The 14,214-nt window shown below is 35.4% G+C and overlaps 1 protein-coding gene across 3 annotated transcripts; it reads left to right on the forward strand.

Annotated features, from left to right (window-relative positions):
* Positions 1-4,853: 4,853 nt before the first annotated feature.
* On the forward strand, positions 4,854-14,214 carry LOC144436018 (ketimine reductase mu-crystallin-like). 3 transcript variants are annotated; one of them, XM_078124689.1, is made up of 8 exons: positions 4,854-5,015; positions 7,608-7,813; positions 9,010-9,166; positions 9,767-9,829; positions 10,350-10,451; positions 11,288-11,465; positions 11,798-12,004; positions 12,610-14,214. In XM_078124689.1, exons 2-8 carry the CDS (start codon positions 7,647-7,649, stop codon positions 12,675-12,677), a joined length of 942 nt encoding a protein of 313 aa, XP_077980815.1. In that variant the 5' UTR covers positions 4,854-5,015; positions 7,608-7,646; the 3' UTR covers positions 12,678-14,214. The 3 variants fall into 3 exon arrangements, with proteins under 3 accessions (XP_077980815.1, XP_077980817.1, XP_077980816.1); XM_078124691.1 differs by having other exon boundaries at positions 5,015-5,082; XM_078124690.1 differs by lacking the exon at positions 4,854-5,015 and adding an exon at positions 5,129-5,229.

Consider the following 14,214-nt stretch of genomic DNA (forward strand, 5'->3'; position numbering starts at 1 on the left):
GTTAAAAGCACACATCAATCATTTCACACACCCTGTATTTTCATCTTCTCAACCACAGATTCTGATATTTCTGGTCTGCTTGGTGTTGAGGAGAGATAACATATTTTACTTCTGAATACATTATTCCAAATTTTTATTTCAAATGGACACTAATTTTTATCACAATTCAGCAATGGGCACTTAGCATAGAAGGGAGACTGTTGGTAAATGCAAACGTGTCCTATCAATGACTGTGATGAACTAATTTTTACCTGCAAATTACACTGAATCATTTTCAAAATCTCATCAGTTAGAAGACTGGTTTACGACATGTTAGAAGAAGGTGGAATTTAAAAATTTACTTAAATCTCTAAAACTGCATATACCTCCTAAAAAGTTCCTCTAATCATTTCAGAGAGTTTGAAGAATACAATATATCCTCAGTCGGTAGGTATATATTTGTTTTTAGGTGAGATTAATGCACAAAGTGATACCCTTGGTTATATATAACAGTATCATTTAATTGTTTTCTCTACAACAATTTAAGAATGGCCTACCTTGATCATCATTGTCTTTCTTTCTTCTATCATACTCTCCTTCATTCAAATGCACTTTATTTGCCTTGTGTTTCACCCTGACATGTTTTCCATGTTTGTATTTATCTTTCTTCTGTCCAAGTTTTGTTCTTCTTTTCTCATCCTCAAATACGTCAAAATGTTGGTCCACATGGTCTTTCATTTTTTGACGAGTAGCATGACCCTTCCTGCTGGATGATTTCTCCTGTCTGTAGAGATAGTTCAGATTGTTGTTTCCACCGGATCCAATATCAGAGAACTGCCTTGAGTTCTTTGACCGACTTCTTCCTCTTGTTGTTTCTGTGTAATAATTTGTGTTAGCTTTCATACTCTGATTCACAGACTTTTCATACAAATTATCAATATCTAAACTGCTGTCTGAATGTGAAGAAATACTATCCATTGAATGCCATTTCCTGGCCATTTTGAATGTTTTGTTGCGTTGTCAGCAATACAAGTTAAGAATCCAACAGTCTGGCGTAACGTGCTAGATAGTTACTAAATCGTAGTGCCCCGAGGAACTTGCAAACTCAGCTGCTAGTTTGAATATCACTCATCCTTGGAGTAACACTAAATGTGAAAACATGCTCTAACGATGTTCACTCCAAGTCACATACCATAAAGAGTACACACTGGGTTTTACAGAAATAGAACTTTAGTGCATACAATCAAGTCACTGGCAGCAGAGCATGACGTTTCACTCTATATAAATGTTGACTGTGTTTCACCAAAAATACACATAGGTGTGAGTGCATACATGTTTGAAGCAAGCAGTCGTTGCATTGTGGATTGTGACAGACCTTGTAAAGAGAGAGTGTAGCTGAATGAGCTCTAATCAGATTACAATGCTATTCACATGCAAATAACTTGTAAAGGATACAGACCAATCATTTGCATGACAATTGTTTAGAGCCCTGCAAGAGAATAGGAACTGTCTCACTTGTAACAACTGTAACACAATAGAAGAACAATAGTATATATATATATAGGTCTGGTCTGTGCATGATCATTGTCATTATCATCAGTATCATAATAACAACATTACCATCATCACCATCATCACCATCACTATCATCATCATTTTCATCATCACTATATATTAAGGAACCATTTATTCATGTACATTGTCACTACCATCATCATCATCATCATATCATCATTATTCATCATCATCATCATCATCATCATCATCATCATCATCATCATCATCATTATTGTTGTTGTCATCATCATCGTCACTGTCTTTGTCTTTGTCATTGTCGTAATTGCTGCTGTCGCCATCATCATCATTATCATCATCAGTGTCATCAAATGAAAAACAAATGTACTAGGCTAAGATAAGTATACTAAAATCTCAGCAACAGTTACTTTTAACTCACCTTTTCATTTACCCTGCTATCCCCGTATTAACAAATATTGGTATGATCCTATGATTTCCAGTGATTTCATATCGTGATCCCAACATACAAGAAATCTAGTATTGTCCATACATTTTGTATGCTGGGCTTGTTCCCTCATCCCAATAAGTTAATGGTCCCTACATTTTGTATGGGCTTATCCCCTCATCCCAATAAGTTAATGGTCCCTACATTTTCTAGGGGTTCAATCAGTCATCCCATCCTCACAATTTGATATTATCATTACCTTTCCAAAGAGTTTATCCTGTCATCCCCATATCCAAGAAAATTGGTATGGTCTTTATTTAAAAGGGCTTATCCTGTCACCCCGGGTCATGTCCAAATATACTGGTATGGTCTTTAGATTTTCTATGGGTTCAATATACAGCCATCCCCCACATCCAGATATAAGTATATTGGTATGGTCTTTGCCTTTCAAAAGAGTTTTGCCGCCATCCCCATATCCAAGTATGTTGGTATGGTCTTTACCTTTCCAAAGAGTGTATCCTGTCATCCCCATAACCAAGTATGTTGGTATGGTCTTTACCTTTCCAAAGAGTGATGTTGCTTGTCATCCCCACATCCAAGTATGTTGGCATGGTCTTTACCTTTCCAAAGAGTTTTGCCGCCATCCCCATAACCAAGTATGTTGGTATGGTATTTACCTTTCCAAAGAGTGTTGCTTGTCATCCACATATCCTCATAGCATGGATTGTAAACTGCTACTTATTGCTACTTTATACACAGAACAAGTTAGTTGTGAACCAGTGAAGTGTAGGTATAGTTATGAACTGCACGTTACAAAATTGGTAACTGGGAAGAAAACAAATTGCATTGCTTCTGCATATGGAAAAAATAATTTGATGTAGGACTGACAATAGAAAATAAATTTGCTGTCACCGTGATGGGAGAACAATTGCGGCCATATCACCCCCCCCCCCCCGAAATCAAATGGTTCTCCCCTTAATAGGTTATCCGTAAAATACTACCCACACCATGATCATGTCGTCATGTACTGAACAAAAACAACATTTTCTGACATAGTCTACAGCTTGATTATTTGGAACGAGAATCCAAGTCACGGATAGCCTCTAGACAAATATCTTCCTTGATATGCAAATATCGGCAGATTCAAGTTCATAAATTTCATTTCGTCTTTCTAAATTCTATAATTCGATTCATGCATACCTGTGTGTCAGCTTGAATTGGCAGCTGCAGAATATCGAACGAACTCGAACTCTTGCAGACGGAGTAAGTCGGGACTAAATTTTGACATCATCTCTTTTCGTTTTCCTTGTGTCATATCAATCAAGTCCCTCTCTAAACAGAACTACACGTACATACACCTTTACCGTTACGTACGTTAACACGAACTGTGAACAGAACTTCAACTTGGAAAGCTGTAGTTTAAAATGTGTCGTAAACGTCGTCGGTTTTATGAATTCAAGTCAGGATAAACGCTTTTTCATATCGTTTTTGGATCTTACATAACATTGAAAGATTAAGTTAAATAGACAAAAGTGTTATAAAAAGGGGAAAATTACCTAGAACTTTAACAGACTATCATATCATCATCACCAAATCCGGGCGTTGACGATCAACTTAGCAGGAATGTGGTCAATAGGTGGCGCTAATCATATCGAAGTGCGTGAATCGCATCTTGCAATGCAAGTGTTCACATGGTTCGTGTGTTCTTTATTTTTTACCCATGAATGATCAGCATATAACAATTTGTTATATTACACATTCACTTCACTTCAAATAGTTCGACAACATTATTTCTTTCAGCCAATAACAATTTCAAACCGTAGCTGCATATATACCACAGATGTGGTCATCTTCTCACTAGCCATAGAAAACTTGTTTGTGCACTAGCCTGCCTAGTCTGCCTGTGTATACCACGGCCGGTTACTTAACTTCACCTTGTGTGCTTATTTTCTATTTTTATTTAACACCGGTACCGTCAGCAGTGTCAGCTCCAAAAAAGGTCGGTTTTTATTACAACGCTATTATTTTGTATAATTACCATCCTTGAATAGGATATTAGTTAAAAGTATTGATGTACTGTACGTAGACTTGAATAACATTGGCAAACTACTCTAGTATTGAGCATTAAAAGAGTTGGTTCTGTACATGTAGCTCAATGTGCGTACCCCCCCCCCCCACTTTAACTCCCTCAGACTTCTATCTTTTACTGCCTGTTTTCCAATTTTACTAGCTGCATCCATTCTTTTACCTCTTACCTTTGACATAAACTACAATTTATAATAATAACTCTTATTGCCAGACAAAGTACTCTAAACTTGTCCACAAATGTACAAAATATCAAAATTTATAAGTCAAATGAACAACAAATAGATAATGTAGAGAACAAAAAAAGTCTGGTGAGGACCACAATAATAGTTCTCAGGAACTAGTCGAAGTAGTGGCTCTAAAGAAGAACTCAGTGTGATTATGTGATGTGTTGTGTCAGACTGACAGCTTGGAAAATTAATAAGAATTAATTTGACAAAAGCAAAATAAAGCGAGAAGAGAAACAATAAACAATTTGAAAAAAAAAAGTGTTGTTTCAAATACAATTTAGAGTCGGCTCTTTTACCAGTTCCCCCCCCCCCCCAAAAAAAAATGTAGACAGCGTTCAAATGCTTCGTTCGGCGTAATTGAGGGTTTATGGAGAGGTTTAATTTTGGAACATGGTAATATTTTACTAGTACGTACAGGTTGAATATCTGAGCAATGGTAAGGAGAATATCCCCTTCTCAACCATAAAACACGATGTACTTTTTTGCCGAAAGACAGGGTGTCACATGACATCACCCGGACCGGACGTGACCCGCCTACTGAGTGCTATGCATGATGGCATTACATTGTATGGCCTGCTCCCAGTACAGGTACACACATATACAAGCAGACATTGAAAGGCGGTAGTTCCACGTTTGAACATTGATTTCCCCATTCATAATCAAATGTCTGACATCTGAGGCCGGTCGTAAGTGTGGGCCGAGTCGCAAAGTGCTAGTATCACATTCATGGTAGGCAGTGTGGTGGAGATCTCAGGAAAAGTGTGAGTACATCTCTGTACGACATGCATGGATCCATTCGATGTATTACGTCACTAATACATATCCATGGTACATGTAAGGCTGTATGTGTCTAGACTAGTCCTGCTCGCAGACGGTGCACTGGTCTATATTACTGACACAACCCTAAGAATGGAGGGACAATTGTCAGAATCGAGTCCCGGATTACTCCGTATGCAAGCAGGACCAGTACTAGACGTACGTACACCGTGAGTTAACAGAAACAGTTTATAATATGTCGTAATTTTACAGTGACTGCATGCAGCAGTGCAGTGATACTTAGTTGACGCACATATGGACAATTCACCACAAGGGGTGGAACCACAGGCACTTGTTTCCCGAGATATGGTTCAGAATACAATAAAATATCGATAATATTGAGATACTTGGCAAATAATATATGAAAAGGTTAAAATAACACATCTCGTATTCAGTCCACAAACGTGCCTGTGGGTGGAACCTCTCACAAGTCTCATTATATACCTCAATATCCACGCATTTTGTTTCTGCCACTGACGAGATTTAGCAGAGACATAAGTATAGTATACGGTTGCCAGTTTTGCAGTATAATTTAAACAGTGGTGAATAACTTCATTGAAACTATTCCGTCAAATATGAATATCAAATGAGGATGAATTACTGTGTTGTGAACACAGTCTACCTTGACCTCATTAGTGCCTGATCTGTGCACTTAGTATGTGTTTGTGTTTTTTAATATTTTTTAGCATAACAATAAATCCATATATTAAATTAGGTGTTATAAGGCCTAAAAAAAAATAATTGTTTGGTTCCAGTTACCCGACCCACCTAGTTTTTCACTACCGACCCTGTAAAATCTATAATGGCTGTACATCTGATAGGAAGAAATAAACAACACAGAGACCATTTGGAATCAATGGATAATCAGAACTAGACACTCACACGTAATAAATTGATAAAATAAAATATAAAATCTACCAACCCCACGTATTCTAAAATTGAGCGTAATGGGAACCACACATTTTTTTGTTAGGCCTAATCTCATACATGATTTAGATCGAAAGGATCAGTTGTGGTGAAAACTAAAATTTAGACAATATGAAAAACAGTTGTCTGACAGAGCTATATAGAAAAAGTTGGTCCACAAGATTGTGTGAAAGTCTTATTATTCATGTAACTTTTCATATGCATGATAAGACATGCTTGTATTACTATTAGGAATGTATGGGCTCTGTCAAGGCATTATTAGGGGAGATAATATAATACCTCCATTGTTAGGGCTTCTTTTGACATTCATAATATACTGTACCCGCTTGCATTGTTCCAATTTACATACTGTAAACTAGACTGTAATATATGCCATGCATTTACAAATAAGGGTCAGCACACTAAGAGCAGCTCCGAAGTGGCATACTTTTAACATGTATTTACTTCTATCCTTTTTTTAGCGTACTTACATACGTAGTTACATACGTATATGTACGTACGTACGTGCGTGCATGTCTGTCTGTGTCTGTCTGTCTGTATGTATGTATGTATGTATGTATGTATGTATGTATGTATGTATGTATGTATGTATGTATGTATGTATGTAGATTAGATTAGATTAGATTAGATTAGATTAGCTTAGATATAACTTTATTACACCTGTATAGAAAATTAACAATTCTATTTGGGTACATAAGTGTAATAAAGATATTAAAGAATGTATACACTACAATGAAATAGGCTAATGTTATAAGTGTATACGTAAAACAAGTTTAGATACATGTATGTAATAATGTATGTATATATGTATGTATGTGTGTGTGTGTGGTGGTGGTGGTGGGGGGTGGATGTGAACCAATTTTAAGAACTGGCCAGACTGATTGCTGTGCAATAGTATTTGATAGGAACTCTACTTAGGGTGTGTAGCAGTCTGATTAAAATCAAAAATTAAACTCCAAAACTATTGGCAGATTACTCTGAAAATTGATGGAAATGTTTGTAAATGTGTCCAGATGAAGAATTATTGAAGACAATATGACCTGTCAATTGTTGATATGCAAATGAAGCCTAACAATGGGATTTTTTGTTAAAAAACTAAAATTTCAAAATTACCACCTGGCTAATTTTCTGAAATTTGGTGATGTTTGTTGGGTATAGATGAAGAGCTGTTGTTGAAACGGTTATCCAATCATTAGTATCGTATGCATATTATTTCTGAATTTTGGTTAAAAATTCAAACTTCAAAACTACTTAGTGACTCTTCATACTAAAAGGAATACCTTCTTTATAAAATAACAGCTTGGATTTCAATATCAGTTGTGCACAACAGCATTCTTTGAACACATAAATATATTTTTATTTTTATTTTATATTTCTAAACTACACAATTTATCATGAAGGTATATTTATTTTATGAGTTTTTATTGATGTTATCAGTAATATTTAACAACAAACAAATAACAATGATATAAATTATATAAACACAGTTTGACAAGAAAGATTGAAATGAATTCTCAGTTCTAATTCTTTCTAAAATGTGTGTTTTTCTTAGCTACTGATGTTACATATATTTTGATAAATGCATTCATTATTTTCTATCTTGTTCATAGGTGTTGTTGACTTTTAAGTAGTAACTGCACGAAATCACCATGACAATGCTACCAAAGTACATCACAGCTGAGGCAGTGAAGAAAGTCTTGAAAATGTCTGATTTAATTCCTGTCATAGAGCGTGGAATGGGTGAATTCTCCAAACATGAAGCCGGTGGTGTTATCCAACCAGTCCGAGCTGTTATACCAGTCAAGGAGGCTGATGGGTAAAATAGATACTTACGTATACATAGATTTAGGAACATGTAATGGAAATTGTGACCTCAGTAACCTAGTCTGTAAAGAACACTGTGACAGGGCGCCCTCACACATCAGTCAACCCCTTTCACAGGCCACACTAGTTTTATTTGTAAGGTACGCTGTGACAGGGCATTTTCACACATCAGTCAACCCCTTTCACAGGTCGATGAGGTTGCCACAACATAACATATCTTACAGTCTGTCAGTAACCATGACTACATTTAACAATTGCAACAAAGAAGACTATTTTTATGTAGTAAAACAAATACATCAATATAACATAACCAGGTGACTTTCCTCAGCTTATAACATTGTTTACAAATTAACCACATTAGAAGGGCTCATTATGAATATAGCTATTGAAACTGTTATTTACAGCATCCTAGCAAATACTACAGTGGCTATTGAGGTTTCAGTTTACTGAGATATATACACAAACTAACACTAGGTACTGTTGTTCAAAGTGGAAGATATAACACAACTGGGTGATAGTGTTACCTCTGTTGTGTGACTCTAATCCCTGAATGATGTAACTGGAAGTCACCAAAATGCACACTGCACTGTAACGTCATAGAAGTCATCAGAAAGAGGACCAATCAACTTATATTAGTCTAGGATCGAGTCATATGTGGACTTCCACTATCGTCTCCCATCATGACACATGTACTAAAATCCTATTATGAGAAACATTCAACTCATTCCAGATACACCTATAATGTCCATCACAAAATCTATCCCTTTGTGATTGGCTACTCCTGTCATCGTACAACTCAACATTTTAGTTGATTTTAATGAGATGATGACACTGCTGATGTTATCTTTCAACAGGTGACTTAAAACACCCATTTGAGCTCCATTTTTGCCCAAAGCTTCATTAAAGTAAACATGTATGGGAAACGTTAGTCGTGATGGGGGTGGGGTGGTGGGGGGTGGTGGTGGGGGGTTGGGGTTGGAGGGTGGTAGCCCACATGGCTAGATACTAGATTTACACTCAACTATTGTACAATAAAACCAACATCTATTCAATAGCTTATGTCAACACGTCACTACTGTAGTTTTAGTTTATCTTAGCAAGCTAAAACCTTGATTGCTGTTGTTGTATATTTTGAATTTCAAAGTTATTTTATTGAACAGTAATTATCTTGTGAATTTTACATGTCAGGTTTATAGGTTCAATGCCAGCATATGATGGCAGTGATGGTGCTCTAGGTTGCAAGCTGGTGAGTTTTTATCATGAGAATGCACATAGATATAAAGACATCTCTACCCACATGGCAACCATCTTACTATATAATCATATGACTGGTGTGTTAAAAGCAGTAAGTACCTTATTAGAACATATTCATTAAAGGTTCCCTTCTGAGTAGGATTTAAATCTAAGTGTGAAAACCGATTTTTTGAAAGGTTGATCCAGAATAAAAATGATTCCATGTAATTCATATCACAATAAAATGCAATGACACGGAATTAAAACATACTACCTTAAGTAACCATATAGATGAGAAATGAGTCAATTTCTAATTAAGAAAGTGTCTTTACTATTTTTTTATTATCTATGGAAAAAATTATGTGAAACAACATTGATCAAATCCATGCTTGTAAGTCATTAATTGTAAAAAAAAACACTATAAGAAATGTTTTAAAAGTGCGTAATTGTCCATACAGAAAGTGATTGTAAACAAATAACAAGTGAACACAAAGTAATCAAACTTTTATCAAGAGTGATATTTCAATATATGAAGCAAACGCTGTGACAGGGCACCCTCACACATCAGTCAACCCCTCCAACAGGAGGCTGGTGAGGGTGGACTGACACAGTATCTTGCCGCACTCAACAGACACTTACACAGACTGATATGTTACTTGGTAATTACTTGTATTTACGCAGGTTGTAAAAAGTGAATGTTTTGGTCTTACAGATAATGGATGGTGAAGTTATAACAACCATGAGAACAGCAGCCGCCTCAGCTGTAGCTACAAAGGTATCGCAGTCAAAGTCTACACTTTATCTAGTTGAGATCACTGCATACAGTGTAACTTTAGTCAGTTATTAGTAGCACACACCTAATTTGATTGGCTGATCCAGTCTATCGATACCAATTCATTAATATTCACATCACATCAGACACAACTGACATCATCTGACACAGCTAATAGTCTCTAAAATCAATTAACAAGTAACACCTGTTTCCTTGCCAATGATGTGTTTGCTGAGAGTACAGATTCAAGACCAGCCAATGAATGTGCTAAGCTTTAAATGTTTTGGTGGTCTTCAGCTTGATTTTATAAGTATATGTAAGGTACAATGTGACGGCACAGTCTAATATATCATTAACCGATCTCACGGCCAATGAGGGCAGAACGACATGACCTATCTTACAGTGTAATAAAGTAGACAGACTCTGCCATTATGATGACAGTGTCAATAGTCATCAACTATTCAGAACCATCACTTTTCCAGAATGCTGATACATGTACTATTATTTTTTTTGTCAATTACAGTATCTTGCTCCAAAAGACTCCAAAATACTGTGTATCCTTGGAGCAGGTACACAAGCCAGAAGCCATTATCAAGCATTGCATCTAGTATGCAATTTTCAACAGGTAATATTTCATTTTGAAAATTATGATGATCATATAATCTGAAATATGTCTTTATACTAGATATGAATGAAAGTAGATAAGAAAGTGGATTTCATTTGGTAAATCAATCATTGACATTCTTTATGATAAAATGATAGCATTATGTGTGTGATTTGGGTAAAAATGTCATTTTTAGTCAAAAACTTTAAACTGAAATTATACTAGGCAAATTGGTCTGAAATTTGGTGGGAATGGTCTTAGGGGATGTGTAGATGTGGAATTGTTCATGACATGAATAATCCCATCAGTGAATGTGATATGCAAATTAGGTCTAAAAATATCTCCTTTTGGTCTAAAATCTGTAGTTCAAAAATTACAAGGCAGACTGGTCTAAAGTTTGGTTGAGATGTTTCTACAATTGTTTAGATGAAGAATTATTCAATTTTAATTGATCATGTTTTCCTACTAGAAAAAAAACGATGTGAAATAACATACACCAAGTCTGTGTTTAGAACTTAATAAATTGTTAAAAACTCTAAAACTGTAAAAGGTTGTTTTCATATGTATATTAACAAACATTTTACACATTTTAAAAACGTTTTCAATTTTTATCAATTTATTGAGTTATAAACACAGACTTGGTGTATATTGTTTCACATTCCTTATATTGTTTCACATTCTGTTTGGAGTGCAAAAAGATAGTACAGTTGTTTTATCAATCAAAAATCCGAAATGAATACCTATTTTTATCGATATGGCCACTTAAACAGCATACACATATATCCAACCTGATTATTATTGCTGCCATGTACTTTCATTATATTATATCATGTCTATCCATTTTGTTTTACTTCCAGACCAAGATCTGGAATCACAGACGTGTCAGAGCAGAGACGTTTGCTGACGAGTACTCAGCTACTGTATGTGATACTGCTGAAGAGGCAGCTAAGGATGCCGATGTTATAGTTGTAGCCACCAGTTCAAAGACACCTGTACTTCAATATCAATGGGTCAAACCAGGAGCACACATAAATGGTATGTGTATTTCAAATTTGCATTTATATATCTTGTTTGTTTCCTTTGTTATCATGATTCTATTTAAGATGAAATCAAAGAAATCAGATGATTGTTAATTTTTATGACATGCCTTGGTGGTAAAAGTCTGTTTCAGGTACAGAGAATTGAAATGAAATTTTGTAGAATTTGTATGCGTTTGATAGGGAAAATGCCTAAACCATAGACCCTGGAAAGAATTCCAGCATCTATGCAAGAACTGCTTATCATGGTTACATGTCTTGTGTGTTTTGGACATATCTGTGAGAGTTTGTGAAACTCATATTTCTAACTCTTTCACAATGTCAAAATAGGTATCGGTGCTTGCACTCATGATTGGCAGGAAATGTCATCTGAATTAATGCAAAATGCAGTAGTGTATGCTGATAGTAAAGATGCAGCCATGGTTGAAGCAGGTGATGTCATCTTATCTAAAGCTGAGGTTTATGGTGAAATTGGAGACTTGGTGAATGGAACTAAAGAAGCTTTCACAGGAAAGACAACTGTGTTCAAATCCCTAGGTATGATTGAACATGATAAAGTTTGTAAATTATTAGGTTTCTTTTCAGCAAGACTCATAGATAGTTATGTTTTTCTGTTGTTTTCATATGGTATCTGTGTTATTGGCTTCTTCTCATCAGATATACAGCCATTTACAGATAGGACGAACAGTTTTATAGTTATTGTCTTTTTCAGTTGATGTCAGTTTCCGCGTCCACTATTTCTTGCGAGACTTCACAATTGTTGTGATTTTCTTATTTTTTTTCTCAAATATGTAAAAAAAAAAGTTTAGGATCGGCATGAAAAACTAGGTAGGGTCAGGTATAACCAGAACCAAGCATCTTTTTTTTATTTGGGCTTACTAGTATTTATGAATAGCTAATTCAGTCACATTGCACCAGTACACTACAACCAATTGATAATCTCCTGCATACCTAACAATGACCTAAAAAATGTTCTGGTCTCTATGAACTAGATAAGAATATGAATAGAAAATGACTGTTAGTGTGTTGGTTGTGTCATTGAAAAATGTGCTCTGGTTTGTTAGAATGTCAATGTCATGAAATAGGGAGAACTGCCAAGTACAAATAAATATGCTAATATTATGTTGTTGTTGTTTTCACAGGAATGGCTATAGAGGATATAGTAGCTGCAAAACTTGTATATGAGAAATGTGAAAACGACCCAGAATAAACACAGTGTATTTCCTGGTATATGTACTCCAGCGATTAGTCAGACAACTTACATATCTAGAGCAGAATTAATGTCCAGTAATAGTGTATACAAAGTGTAAAACCTAAATTAACATTTTGTGTCAGAATACAAAAATGACAGAAATAGGTCAATTGTACACCTATCAATTATGTAGCATACAGAATTCCAATTCAATGGTGGTAGTTTCTTTTGGTGATGTTTTTCTTCTGAACAAAAGACTTGGGAAAATTTCTCACGTGAGAATTTTATCAACCATAGACAGATCTCTCTCCAGCGTCTGCACATCAATATACAGATTCCAATGTTATTTACACACTCAAAAGTTGACCTATATTTTAGCGTATATAAATATTAAATTGACCTTTGAATTGACCTCTGACCTTGAAGTATTTCTGAGAAGAGAGGGCTACCCAGAAACATTCCTACGTGTACAACAAATTTCAAATTCTGTCAGAAAGTTCATCAAATTGCTATCATGGAAAATGTGAATTTCAAGATTCAATTTATTCAGTGGTAAATTACATTGTGGTAAAGTTGCATTGAATGTGGCGAGTTGGGAGAATGACAAAGGTAATTTGTATGTAAATGGTAATGGCTTCCAGTGTAAATGATAACCATAATATATTTTTATATCAATCATTGTAATTTTTGTAGCCGGTTCACTTGCCAATCTATAGTTACTTTTAATAATCAGATGATAGTAATGAATGCATATGATAAGCAAGAGTATTAAAGAGCCATCCCAAACCATTGAAAGGGGAAACGTGGCCTGCAAAGGATTTTGTTCCTGAAATACATCCAGTGTCTCCTGGGGGATGTGAATGGCATGTTAAGCCAAAAGCAACTGACAGCAATGGCCCAGGATCACTGCAGCTGGAGGAAACTTGTGGTCGCCTGAATGTTAATAATAATAATAATGATGATATGTATATATATATATATATTTGATTTGATAAGCAAATTAATTTTTGACAAGGGAAAGGATACCTTGTCAATTCACTGTTTAATAAAACTTGGATATTAAACAAGATAAAATATGCTGGTTTCAGTCACTTTCACTTTCAAGACAAAGCTGAAACGAATCTGAACTTAGACGGATGTGAGGTATGTGCCTTGCTAGGGCACATACTAGGGAACTTCCATTAAATGTATTGATGACATACAATAAAGATAGAAGTCAATTCATTCAACAGAAGTTGTCAAACAACTCAATGTTAGTTCCCTACTGATAAGTCAGAGTGAATAAAACTAATGTATTTTATCTTGTTTTAACATGGTGAATTTACACGATGTCCTTTCATTTTCACAGATTTAAATCCAGCCTACGACGGAGGCTATGTTAGGATATTTGATCGACAGAATAGCTGTCAGTTACACTAGTTACCATGGTTTAAAGGCTTTCATTTGCACATCTTTCATTGTGAATGATGTCAATTAACAGGAAATATAGGAATATTTCTAACAGGTTGCACTTCATAAATACAGAAGGGTTATGGGGGCTGGTTGTAATAAAATA

This window comes from Glandiceps talaboti, chromosome 5, assembly GCF_964340395.1.
Source record: "Glandiceps talaboti chromosome 5, keGlaTala1.1, whole genome shotgun sequence".
Lineage (NCBI taxonomy): Eukaryota > Metazoa > Hemichordata > Enteropneusta > Spengelidae > Glandiceps > Glandiceps talaboti.

Bases quoted from the DNA above. Each gene is read 5' to 3' on its own strand.
- LOC144436018 (XM_078124689.1), top strand. From the start codon at position 7,647: ATGACAATGCTACCAAAGTACATCACAGCTGAGGCAGTGAAGAAAGTC. The intron at 7,814-9,009 runs GTAAAATAGATA...TTTACATGTCAG, and splicing joins CCAGTCAAGGAGGCTGATGG to GTTTATAGGTTCAATGCCAG. The intron at 11,466-11,797 runs GTATGTGTATTT...ATGTCAAAATAG, and splicing joins ACCAGGAGCACACATAAATG to GTATCGGTGCTTGCACTCAT.